This window comes from Gobio gobio (genome assembly GCF_949357685.1).
Source record: "Gobio gobio genome assembly, chromosome: 5".
Lineage (NCBI taxonomy): Eukaryota > Metazoa > Chordata > Actinopteri > Cypriniformes > Gobionidae > Gobio > Gobio gobio.
This window is the reverse complement of record NC_137101.1, coordinates 27,423,075-27,437,291: the sequence shown is the minus strand read 5'-3', so window position 1 is coordinate 27,437,291 and position 14,217 is coordinate 27,423,075. Positions and strand designations below refer to the sequence as shown.

Here is a 14,217-nt window from a genome sequence, read left to right as displayed (position 1 = left end):
ATAATAATTCCCTTTCATTTTCAACAAATTTCAAAACCATTCTTCATATTCCCCTTCACATAACTTTCACTGGCATGTGTGTTCGAGTGTTTTAAATGTATGAATGAGGTGAATGTTACATAAGAAGTCCCAAAAGGGACTGATGTTCTATTCAGCTATACATCTTCACATTCATGAATACTGCATGACCACAGAGTGGAACAAAACCATACATTGACACAGGCTTAACCCTTAACACACACACAAACAACTAGCCTGCTTTCAAACTCAAGTACACACAACCAGACCTGAGGAAATTGAAATTTGCTCTTTATCTAGAGACCAAGTCTACGCCCTCAAGGGAGCTTCTGGAAGGTGGTAAACTCATCATGGATGAGAGAGTCTTGTCAGAGGTGCAAACTAGTTGACTTTTTTCGCCTACAGAGTATATTGACCATTCTTTTCTGTAATGTAATTGCTTTATAGAACTGCAAAAAAATTTTTGCTAACTTTCTTGCTGAAATAATTTTTTGGCTGACATAATCAAGGCTATATGGGTGATAAAAATAGCATAACATCCACCATCCTGCACCTTTCCCCCTTGAATATTCTGTTTTTCACATTATGAAAGTTAGTTCATTGCAATCACTGCTTCACATATTTAACACTTTGTAGAACCCTCTTTTGGTAACCGTTCTTGACTGTGATCATTTTTCTTGGCAAATCTGTTGAGGCTCAATTTGACAAATAATTATCTGGAGTGACATCTGAGGTTTAAGTGAAGCACTCCAGAACATCTACATTTGTGGCTTTAAGCCATTACAGTGATTCTTTTGCATGTCCCAGTATGTTTGGGGTAATTGTCCAGTAGGCGGATGTACTGAACTCCCTGTCCTCTTGCATACATGCAGCAGGTCTTTGCCTCAGGAGATTCCCGTACTTAGCACCATGCATTTTTTTATCCTGGAGTTTTCCAAGACCCTACCTCAGAGGAACATCCCCAAAGCGTGAAGCTGCCACCACCCTTGTCCACTCTAGCATAATGTTTTTCTCAGTTTGATGTGCTACTTTAGGAATATGCCAAACTGGGTCCCAAAAGCTCTTCAAAAAATAAGTATGCTCTTAACTCAGAATCTTCTTTCTAACTGAGGCTCCCACAAGCCTTTGGGCAATGTGAAGTGCCTAAAATATGTTGAGCACTAGCAGCGTTTGTGAGTCATTTGTGTCAATTTGCATATGACTTCTAACTTGACTAAGGTCTATTGGTCTACCATGTAATGATTCTTCATCCCAGGCATGCAGTTTTGATGGACGTTCCGTTTTGTATGGGCAGTTCTTCCATGTTTTTTCATCTTTTCAAAAATAACCTTCTCTGTACCTTCAGGTTGTTTAAGCCTTGGAAATGTTTTCACATTCCTGTCATTATTCATGATCTAATTTATACCCGGAATGATCTTCAGAATTCCAGCTCCTTGACCTTAATGGTCTATTGTATTGCTGGAAATGCACAGGAAATGTCCCTGACACAGATCCATTTATTAGTACAAATCAAGCCAAGCAGTTACAGTATGAGACTTGGAGAAGGATGATTAGTTAAAACCAAATAATCCGAGTTATACTAAAGAGATGAATGCTTGAAAAAAAGTATTTTTCTCAAATTAGTGTAATTTTTTTTTTAATCACTCATCAACAGTGCCTGGAAATTTCCATCTCAGACTTTCCAAATTGACATTGAAAGGCTCCTTGTTCCCAGAAGTCAAATGCAAAGCCTCATTCATTAAACAAATAAACAAAATGTGTGACCTGACGCTAAGTTCACATCTCTAGACTCAATTCCAAGGCTATTAATACAAAACTCTTTCCAGAGTTCTTCTAGATATCACACCACTCAAGGCAAACATGAGTCAGAATTTTACATGAGATGCAGTGTTCCCAGAATATGGCCCCACTTTATATTAGGTGGCCTGAACTACTATGTACTTACATCAAAACATAAGTACAATGTACTTATTGTGTTCATATTGTATTGCAAAACACTTTTGCTACTATTGAGGTGGGATACAGGTAAAGTTAGGGACAGGTGTGGTGGTATGGGTAAGTTTAAGGGTAGGGTTAGGTGTAAGGGAAGTGTCAACAGTGTAATTATAAATGTAATTACAGAAATACATTTCAGATGTAATTACATGCAGGTATTTTTTTTAAATGTAAGTACAATGTAAAAAACATTTGTGTACATAATAAGTGCATTATATCAAATTAAGAATTTAAATCTAAGTACACAGTAAATAAGGCCACCTAATATAAAGTGGGTCCATATATTTTTATTATTCTTTCTTAGCAATGCTACAATGGTTGGAAGTTATTTAATTGCAAGTAAAAGTCATGGGAGGAAAAAAATATTTTGATAGATTTTTTTTCAAACAAACAGAATGAAAAAGTGGCTAATGTAGTACTACTGGGGTCTTTCTACCAGAATAAATATACTGTATGAGAAGCAAGACACAAGTTGGTCACATGGCTTCACAGAAAGCTGCTTGGTTTAAAAGTGACTGTGCTTCATACATTGCTACACTATTTACAATAGAGAATGGAACTTTTACCTCAACATATCGTAAACATGACCGCACCGTTAAGCAAAAGTCTCTATTAGCTCCCCTTTTATTCTACTTCTTCATCCTGCTATTTAGGATAAACAATTGATATATTAAAGAGGTCTTAAATCCTATTGACCAGTCCCATTTCACACTCATTAGATACAAGACCACTAATGAATTCTGCTATAAAGACCTGAAAATGGCAATACAAACAGCTACACGTGTTCTCCTCCACTGAGAAACAAGACCCACAAAATAAACGATGTGTGCATACGTAGAAACGCTCAGCATAGCCATCACAGCCGATTGTAGCGTAGTGTTCTGTCTGCCCACACAAACAACAGACCCTGAAGGGAACGACACACACAGCTTCCCATTTACACACTCTGACTAAACCGCATTATGCTTCTCTCTCTGAACACTATTTATAGCACCCCATGCACTGATGGGAATCTGTCAGTCTAACGTACACAAACAAACATGCACGTACAATTCAAACAGTCAGCACTGAAACATGACACATTTATCACAAACTACATTGCTAATGCTAGAATTTGCTCAAATGAAGTAAGATAAAAATGAAAACAGAGCAACAGGTTGGTTGTATTGAACAAAGTGGTGCTGCCAGTACAACACTCTATGTTGTGATGCTAAGGTGGTGTGGGTGGTTACAAGGGCGTTGCTATGTTGTTACTAGGCTGCTTTTTAATTATTTAAAACTATTTGCAATGCGGTTGCTACAGTGTTTTTGAGATTGTTGAGTATTGTCAGGTAGCTACTTTAGTTGCTATGCAGCTAGTGAGTGCTGGGTGGTTGCTAGAGTGTTGTGTTCTGGGTGGCAGCTAGAGAGTGCTGGGTGGTGGCTAAGGTGTTTCTATGCTGGGTGGTTGATAGAGAATTGTTAGGTGGATGATATAGTGTTAGGGGTTGTTAGTGTGTTCTGGGTGGTTGCTAAGGTGTTGCTATGCAGTTGTTATTGAGTGGTGGGTGGTTGCTAAAGGGGTGGGTTCTGGGTGGCTGCTAGGGAGTTCTGAGTGGTTGCTAAGGCATTGCTATGGAGTTGCTAGTGAGTGAGAGGTAGTTGCTAGATAATTGTTAGGTGTTAGGGGTGGTTGTAAGTGTGTTCTGGGTGGCTGCTATGGAGTTCTGGGTGGTTGCTAAGGTGTTGCTATTGAGTGCTGGGTGGTTGCTAAAGTGTTTGGTTCTGGGTGGCCGCTAGGGATTTCTGAGTGGTTGCTAAGGCTAAGGCATTGCTATGCAGTGTCAAGTGAGTGTTGTGTGGTTGCTAAAGTGTTGTGTTCTAGGCGGCTGCGAGAGTTCTGGGTCGTTGCTAAGGTGTTGCTATGCAGTTGCCAGTGAGTGCTGGTTGCTAGAGCGTTGTGTTATGAGCGGCTGCCAAAAAGGTCTGAGTGATTACTAAGGAATTGCTATGAAGTTGCTATTGAGTGCTGGGTGGTTGCTATGAAGTTCTGGGTAGTTGCTAAGGCATTGCTATGCAGTTACTATTGAGTGCTGGGTAGTTGCTAAAGCGTTGGGTTCTGAGCGGCTGCTAGGGAGTTCTGGATGGTTGCTAAGGTGTTGCTTGAGGATTGTTAAGTGTTTGCCATAATGTTATGGGTGGTTGCTAGTGTGTTCTTGGTGGCTGATAGGGAGTTGTGAGAGATTGCTAAGGCATTACTATGCAAGTGAGTGCTGGGTGGTTGCTATGGTGTTAGAGGTGGTTTGCTAGGGCAGTATTTCTCAACTCCCAGAAAGATTTCGGTGAGAAACTTTGAGCTAGGCTGTTTCTATATGGTTGATAGTGTGTTCTGGCTGGCTGATAGCAGCTTCAGAGTGGTTGCTAAGGCATTGTTATGCAATTACTAGTACTGGGTGGTTGTTAAGGTGTTGCTAGGTGGTTGTTAGGGTGTTTTTTGATGGTTGTTTGTGCATTCTGGCTGGCTGCTACGGAGTTCTAAGGGTTGTTAATGCATTGCTATGCATTTGCTAGCGAGCTCTGGGTGGTTGCTAGAGCGTTGCTAGGTGGTTGCTATGGTGTATGGGGTGGTTGCTAGGGTGTTTCTAGATGGTTGATAGTATGTTGCTACACAGTTTGAAGTATTATACATATAGACCAAACGCCGCGGGGGTGAATGATGTGCCAAAGTTTAATAATCAGTGTGAGGGTTTAAATGTACAACTCTAAGTAGTAATACTGATAAATTGTTCAGGAAGGATTGCAATGAAAAGAAGGAATACAGAGGTTAGTTCCAAAATCAGTGGTGGGAGACTTTGAGCTGAGCTTTAATTAGATTACGGTCTGATGAGGGGAGTTCACGCTTGCCTGTTTCTCATTACAGAGAAAGAACAACATCATTAAAGCACAGACATCATGAATCATTCTCTTCTACTGTCACAGCGCAATGGGGAGATAAAGACATAAAGAAAGAAAGAAAAAAAGATAGCGGACAAGAAAAGCAACAAATATTGAAGGACCTCTGAATCGTGAAATATCTCTAGCTCATATAGCTGGACCTCACATACATCTATTTATCATCTGTCTGCCTCTTCTATTCGTTTGTGGGGCTCAATCCCCTTGTTGTCATGGCGATGTGCCATGTCATCCTCATCATCAGTGCTTTGGTTTCGCTATCGTCTCTGAGGCACTGCCCACACGACCTCGTAACCCCTCTCATGTCTGCTGCAGATTTACAGACCCAGTATGACAGGCCGTCGAGCGGGGACACCGATCCACAGCGACAACACACACACTCTCTGCCTACAGACATACACACTCATGCTGAAGCCTAAAGACACACAAACAAATTCCTCACACACACTTGGGCCAACGGATACAGAATGACTCATATCTGTTTTAAAATACACCCATAAATGCCTAAATACACACACACAAACACATTTAGGCAGGCACAAAACAATAACAAATATTAATATATATATATATATATATATATATATATATATATATATATATATATAAATACATAAATAAAATAAGTTTAATTTGAAGTATTAAAATTAAACTGAAATAAAAAGTAAAATAAAGATAAGAAAAAAGAAAATAAAAATAAATATAAAAAAGGAATAAACATGACAAGCACATAACAAAAAAACTAAAACTGCAATTAAATTAAAATAAAAAAAGAAAGAAATTATAAATATAAAGGCTAACTCAGAATATTAATATGTTAATACAAAATATTAAAATATTAAATACTGTTTTGGCTGTTAATCAATAAATGCTCATAATTTTATAAAAGAAAATCCTAAAAAAAAAAAACTGTAATTTTAAAAGTGAATTTATGCATCACAAAATTATAATGTACAATATGAAAAATAGGTATTTATTTTAGGATTGGGTATATATTACAAGTGTTATTAAATTCTGAATTATTCATGTTTTTAAGATGACCTTTGCTGTCAAATAACTCTCACTTTTAATATAAATGTAAAATGTGAGCATGCACAATTAAATATCCAGTATGGAATGGAATGAAAAAAGTCTAATATCAACCAGTACATTGTACATGAAAAAAGTGACCCTAAATGCTTATACAGCAAATCAACAAACGTGTGAGCTTAAATTCTTATTTCCACAATTGTGGAATGTTGGTTTCTCCTGTTAGGGTCACAGGCTGCTTTCTTGACTGTACAGTATGTGTGACTCATGAGAAGGAGTTTAACTTGTGACATCTGCTTATAGAAGTGCATAAAACATACAATGACAGTTATCTTATGGTTGGGTTTACAGTAGCCAACACATCTGTTGTTGAAGCGCGACTCCGGTGTTTGATGTACTGAGATGTCATGCCTAAAAATAGTATGAATTTGAAATCTTACAATTCTAATTCTTGTCAAAGTTGAAGTTTCATATTTACACCAATAAGAAAGGTTTCATGTGGATTAATAAATTAATATGTAGCCTACTTATTCATTTTCACCCAACGCTCTTTCAAAACTAATTAGTGATTGAAGATGTGGGCTGGTGAAAAATCTGAGTTAGTTGACATTTTAAATACATACAAAAAGTGAAAATTGGATGACAGAAAGGGCACCCGCCAGTCTCATCCTACTCAACCACAATTCATATTTAATGCTGAAAATATTTTAATTAATGTCTTTTAAATTACATAACACATATCACATAATATTAGCAAATCTAAAAATGGTCAACTTAAACATTTCAGTTTTGCAAACTTAGCTTAGCCCTAACTAAGGGAAAACATTTTTTTGATTAGCCTACCTAAAAGAGGGAAATGTTTTTGATCAGGCATTGAAAGTGGGCATATCATGGGTATTCAATTAAAGTTCCAAGAGGAACTCTATATTTCCTTCCCAGCGGATGGCCAGACAATATATTTTTATTTTGTGGAATAGTTACATTTCCATTGGGGAGCCATAGCACTCCTAAACACTCAATAAAAAGTAAAAAATCATCAAAGATGAGAATCTTGGGCCCTGATGTCTAAAGCCCAAAGGCCCTGTGCTAAATGGCACACTTCATATGCACTTTCGGTCTTGTGGACTTACAATGGCCGTTGTGTGCTTGTGTCGGTTAAGTCCATATGACCGTAAGGTGTCCCATTTGTCATTTTTAGTGTGATCCCCAAAAAAAAAAAAAACCCACAAACCAGTTCAGTGGAAACTCCGCCCTGCAGCTGATTCTTAAGATTTTATTGGTCATTTCAATCACAGTAATAATTGCCTACACCAGACACAGATCCCTAAACGTACCCGCCACTCGGTTATACGGCTGAATAAAACTGAACTGAACATGAGTCGGAACACAACGCTTGAAAATGAAGTATACCCGGGTCTTAAGAATTTGTACCAATATTTACCAAAATATAAAATATTTCTCCCAACTGGATATGAATATAAAAAGGCTAGATCAGATGTTTTATGAGATGTTTTTTTTTTTGTTTTTTGTTTTTTTTTTACATTTAGACCCCTGACATGCTCTTAAAGGGGTTATGAATTGGATTTTTTAATTTTCTAATACTGTTGGCTGAGGTCAACTTATGACGTTCGCGTGGTTTTTACATTCAGAAACATCGTAATGAATAAGTAATAGGCTATTTTCTGCCTTGGTTTGGAGGCTCACTGAAAAACGCTCGGTTTTGATGGGCGTGCATCACTGAAGACTTGGAAGTAAACGCCCACGACTAGGATTGGATAAGATTTGCATATTTAATGAGCTTCAGCTCCCCTCAGTATATGTGGAAATTGTTTTTAAAGCATCTGGAGAAACGCTCACAGGGCTCGAAAAATATCTTTATCAAACAAACACAAGGATTCATCTCTCATCCACCCGCGACTGATTGGAATGCTATTTTTGTATTACTTTGCCGGCCCGATCAGTGAATATAACCGCGAACCGTACACACACACATGCGTGCGCGCAAGAAAGTTATTTCACTATTTAAGATAGCCCGTCGGCAGGCCGGTGATACGTTTTGGGAGCCCGTCTGAAAAACATATAGCCCCAGGACGTTGGGCTTTGCGAGCACTGGTGTTACAAGTCCGAGTCTGATCACGAATGAACCAATAACACCTTCTCCAGCCTGTGACAGCGTGCTAAGGTATGTAATCAATAGATATCAAACAATCTCTAACAATGCAATACTAACACATATAAACATGTTTTACTCACATAAGTGTGTAGCACCGTTCCTGTCGGATCCAATATAGAAAGCACAGCATTATGTTTTAATCTCAATATGTCTGCAAATCCAGTCTCGACCTCTATCTTGTTTACAATCGATTCTGCTGTGAAATTAAGCTAACAAACACGCAATGTCTTACACACGTGAGCTCGAACTGGCATGTTTATTGCTCGGTAGCGCGACCCGTTTAGCTCCATGAGTCAGTGGGCAGGCTTGAGGCGGTGCATCTGCATTCTATGACGTCAGTGGTCAACATATTCTGAGATCTCTCGTTTTCTTGATTTCTCAATTCATCACCCCTTTAATATGCTGATTAATAATGCTAATTGTATGGAAAAAACGAAACGCCTAAAGGCACCAAGCTTTAGCTTGTCACAAACCTGGTTTCGTTAAATGGTCTGAGTCATCTATATGATAGATAAAAATAATTGTATTAGCTGCATTCCTATTTTTTGCAATGTTTTACCAAAACTATCTATTTCTGCTCACGGTGTTTCTGCTACTGTTATGAAGTGCCGAAAGATCATTACCATAAATTACCCTGAGGGCTTGTGGTGTGAACTGCTCCTTTGTTTTGACGCACTGCTTACTTTAAGCTGTAGAAACAGTAAAATGTCGCAATTATGTTCCACGGTCCAGATGGAACCAAGTCCGCCATTTGAATATCACTATACACCGAACAGGCATAACATTATGACAACTGATAGGTGAAGTGAATAACACTGATTATCTCTTCATCACGGCACCTGCTAGTGGGTGGGATATATTAGGCAGCAAGTGAACATTTTGTCCTCAAAGTTGATGTGTTAGAAGCAGGAACATTGGGCAAGCGTAAGGATTTGAGTGAGTTTGACAAGGGCCGAATTGTGATGGCTAGATGACTGGGTCAGAGCATCTTCAAAACTGCAGCTCTTGTGGGGTATTCCCAGTCTGCGGTGGTCAGTATCTATCAAAAGTGGTCCAAGGAAGGCACAGTGGTGAACCGGCGACAGGGTCACGGCCAAGGCTCATTGATGCACGTAGGGAGCGAAGGCTGGTCCGATCAAACAGACAATCTACTGTAGCTCAAATTGCTCAAGTTAACGCTGTTTCTGATAGAAAGGTGTCAGAATACACAGTGGATCACAGTTTGTTGTGTATGAGGCTGCATAGCCATAGACCAGTCAGGGTGCCCATGCTGACCCCTGTCCACCGCCAAAAGTGGCAACAGTGGGCACGGAGCAATGGAAGAAGGTGGACTGGTCTGACGAATCACGTTTTCTTTTATGTTATTTTAGATGCAATTAATCGCAAATAATCGATTTGACAGACCTAATATATATATATTTGTACTGAAATTCTACTGATATGTCACTTGCATAGTAATTTGGAGCACAGTGTATATATATATATATATACTGTGCTCCAAATTACTATGCAAGTGACATATCAGTAGGATTTCAGTACAATACACATTCAGATTTTAGTGTTTGTTTGTTTTATTTTTCCATATCTTTTAGATAACTGGTATCAATCTCAGAGAGGCTTGTTAAAAAGTGTGTCAGGTCTGCTTTGGTAAATGGAAACCCTACTTAAAGAGGTTGTTCCACATTATTAAGCAAGTCACAGTTCTCATGCAATATGGGGAGGAAGAAAGATCTTTCTGAAGATGAAAAGCATGAAATGGTGCAATGTTATGCAAAAGGCATGAAAACAACTTATATTGTGTGAAAACAGAATGAATATTATCGAACCATCATAAGATTTGTGAGTAGTTTACAGCACAAGAAAAATAAAGTAAAAAGATGCCAAAAATAGTACATAAAAAGAAACAAATTCTAATAAGATTCCAACAGCCATAACACCCTGTAACCCAAGACTGGTGGCCCACTGAAGCCAAGCATGGCTGAGCCTGGTCAGAACATGGATGGGAGACCTCCAGGGAAAATTAGGTAGCTGCTGGAAGAGGTGTTAGTGAAGCTTGTAGGAGGTGCTCACCCTGTGGTCTGTGTGGGTCCTCCTAACGCCTCAGTTAAGGGGACACTAAGAGCACCGTCCTTCGGATGAGACGTTAAACCAAGGTCCTGACTCTCTGTGGTCATAAAAAATCCCAGGATGTCCTTTATAAAAGAGTAGGGTGTAACACTGGCATCCTGCCCAAATTTGCCCATTGGCCTCTGTCCATCACGGCCTCCCAATAATCCCCAAATACTGATTGTCTCATCTCCAACAATAAGTTGGTGTGTGGTGGTAACATTTGCCACAGTACCAACATAACTATAACAACAGTAACACCTCCTTTAACTCAGACAGCTAGCAGCATCATTGTTTTTTTAATTCCCAAGGAGTGCATGATCTATGTAATCTTAATTAAAAAAAATGTAACCCTTAAATGCATGAATGTTTCACCAATCATTATAACATATTCAGATCTTTAGCTAATAACAACTACAACAGAATAAAATAAAGCATATTTAGTTTGAGCATACGGTTTTTACCATTATCACCGTCATCATCGGAGCTCATTTCCCCAGTACATTCAACCAAAAGTGATATCTGGAATGGATATTTGTTTTTTATGACCCTAAGGGCCAGATTTACTAACAGCTTGCGCTGTTAAAAAAACTACTGTCAGGATTTACTAACGTTACAAAACGTTTGTGCTGAAAAGGCATGGACACAGTTATTTTTGTGGCTGAACTTATTGCATATGCATTTGTAGGAGTTTCCCTTTCAGATGCAAAATGTATGGGAGGAGAGTATTTAAATGAATAATGCAAGGTGATTTACTAAGGTTTGCGCTCGTTAATTTACTGGTGTTTGCACCATTATTTACGCTAGTAGATTGCGTTGGTCATTATGGAAATTATCCAGCTGCGTCTGTGTTCTTTCATTTGCGCGTCGTCAGTAGATCACACGCTGAACTTTCCACTCCCATCAGCGCGCTTTTGGAATTGCGTTCTCACGCTAATTTGCCCTGTTTAGTAAATCTGGCCTTAAAAGTTTAAACCATCAAAATATGAGTTTAATCAGAATTCTTTTTTTTATTGCTTAAATATTTTAAATATGAGAGAAAAACAAAACGCTCACAGGAAAAACCATGCATTGACTACAACAAAATGCTATATTCATACTTTCTTTGTATGACAGCCTAGCCAAAAAAATTATGTCCACACCATTTTGCACAAATAATATAATTGACTCCAAGCACAACCACACAATACGCCAACACATTTGAATAATATTTGAGTAAAGGGTGAACATGTCAATTTTACTAGGCTGGACATCACTTTTAGCCATACTGTAAATGCAGCCAAAGCTAAAGGAATATCTATTGATACTTACAGATCAAACCTTATGTTCTGTCTTTCTTCAAAGAAGTAGTCCAATATGAATTTGCGCACAAAATCTGGGTTCAAAGTGTTATCGATAACTTCCGTCCGCCCAAACTGAAAAACAAAGGAAGGTCAATTGAAATTATTTACATCAACATATTTCTTATTTGAATACACCCTCTTAACAGCAGTTTTTATTTTTCTTCGAAAACCAAGGTTCTAACAATCTTGAGGTAAAACGCCATGGGTATTTTTATAGTTAATATACATTTTACTAGTTACACCAAGCTCTAAAAAAATGTATTACATTTTTTGTGCCAAATACGTATGTTATCAAATCAAAACAAGATGGAGTGACTGAATCAGTACATATTTTAAACTAGTTTTAAAGGCATGGCCACATTTACTGTTGTTTGGCAAATTTTTGCTGATGAAATTTAGTAATTTCAATAGGATTCACAATCGGGACCTTCCCAAGAAAGTGACTTCTGGGTTAGCTGTGCTTCATTAATGTCTACACAATGAACCTTTTTGCCCTTGAAATTTAGCTAATTTTCTAATTTTGTGTATATGAACATTTCGTAAAGTGTGAAGAATCCTTTTTTGAATTCCTAAGCTTTCTTTTCTTTATTGGAGCAATCAGCAGGACTTTATTTTTTATGTTCTAAATGCAAATACAAGTTTTCAATATTTACTGTGTACTGACAACTCTTTGCTACCTTCAACATCTTTCATATGGAGGTCAAAAAGGCACATGACAGTGTTGAGAGGTGCGTTGATGCTGACACTAGCGTTGACACTAGTCATGTAAAAGGGACTTAACGTTTAATTAGCCAACTTGAAAAGTGGGCTGGAGGTCTCTTGATATAAGCGTGGGTAAGAATGTTATTACATTCCCTGGTGGCTTATCATATTTCACCAGCTAGTGATTGAAGTTAATAAATACACAACCCTCTTAATAGGGATTTAGAGAGCCTGATATTTCCTCTGATTAGCTGGCAAGGCAAAAATATGAATAACTGATAGACACAGACAAAATAAGAGAGCCAAAAATAATTGAGATTATCATTCTGAGATTATTCCAACCCCACATTTACATGTATGAATATTTATGTGACCAAAGGTCTGCCAGGCCCTTCAAGGGGTCGACACAACTAAGCCAGATTGTTTCGCTCACCTCTCGCCACTCTTTGTTGCCAATGCCTTGGGTGTACAGCACACAGACTGTGGAAAGAAAAGCGAGAGAGAGAGAGAGAGAGAGAGAGAGAGAGAGAGAGAGAGAGAGAGAGAGAGAGAGAGGGATTGGGTTACACAAAGGCAGAGAATATTTCAAATGCCAGAAGACCTTCTTGACATTCTTAACTCAGATGCACTTTGTGTAGTGTGTAATCTTGTGATCTACTGTGTTTGAAGAGAAATGGCTTAAAACCTGAGTGATGGGATGCGATGAGATAAATATATCACTGGATGTGCTACAAAGCTGTCGTTTTCAACTCACCCTCATGTCGTTCTAAACCTGTATTACTTTATTTCACAAAAAAATATATATTTAGAAGACTGTTGGTAATCAAGCAATTTTAGTGCCCATTGACTTCCATTGTATGGAAACAACACTGAGACATTTCTCAAAATATCTTCTTTTGTGTTTCACAGAAGAATGAAATTCCTAGACTTTTTTGAATGTCAGGTGGGTGAGTATATGATGGGAAGATTTTCATTTTCAACCTTTTAATATGACTGAAGACTAAGATTTTATTATTTAATACAAGTGCCAATAAGCCACCTTGTTGGCAGAGGCTATTTAGACTAACTTAGCCCATCATTGTCTGATTGAGCCAGACAAAATTATAAAAGTAAGGCGGATGGTGTTAGTGTTTGACGCAACTGACCCAAGTTCAACTCAACCTTTTTCCGAACTCATTCTTCTCCCTTTTCCCATCGAATATCAGCTCAGAGAGGTTTTTGTTTTAAATTCAATGAAAAAAATATTCTAAAAGTGGAAATAAAATGCCTAATGGGTATTTATTAGTGGAAATAAAGTGTTTAATGATTATTTAACTGGCCTATAAATGAAATTGGATATGGTGTCCTCATATGGCTCGTTTCCACTAAGCGGTGCAGTATGGTTCAGTACAGTATAGTAAAGTAAGAATAGGGACCATAAACCCTGATCCAGCTTGCATTTCCGCCGCCAACAGTACCCTTATGATAGGCATGGTGTAACTGTCGACGTCAAATGTTGCGCAAAGAAGAAAGAGACACAGTAAACAACGATGGAGGACATACAGCAGATCTTGTTCTTGCTTCTCGGCATGTGGCTGTTGTCACAAGAAGGCAACAAGCTTTATTTGAGCCAAGGCTGCAAGGAAAAACACAGCCCGAAAAAGTATGCGCAAGTGACGATTCTCTGTCAACCAATCAATGTTCTGCGGTGAGTCTAGCTCCACCCTTTAGTACCGGACTACTGTGCTTGGTACCCCAACGGAAGGGTGACAAAAAAGTGGTAAGGTTCGGAATTAGGGTACCATTCACAACTTCTGACACAGGAAAGGGCACAAATTGCATACTGTACAGAACTGTACTGAACCATACCACTAGGTGGAAACAAGCCAATACATTTATATGCATTTATATACATATTATATGTCAATACATTTATATGCA

General features: G+C 38.3%; 1 protein-coding gene across 1 annotated transcript in view; it reads right to left on the bottom strand.

Annotated features, from left to right (window-relative positions):
* The window catches only part of LOC307126812 (copine-8), a 153,514-nt gene that overhangs the window by 76,984 nt on the left and 62,313 nt on the right, over window positions 1–14,217 (bottom strand). The window contains exons 3-4 of the mRNA XM_079817530.1: window positions 12,731–12,777; window positions 11,564–11,667 (exon numbers count right to left, since the gene is read on the bottom strand). Of these exons, the coding sequence (XP_079673656.1) occupies window positions 11,564–11,667; window positions 12,731–12,777 (151 nt within the window). The remainder of the gene's footprint in view (window positions 1–11,563; window positions 11,668–12,730; window positions 12,778–14,217) is intronic.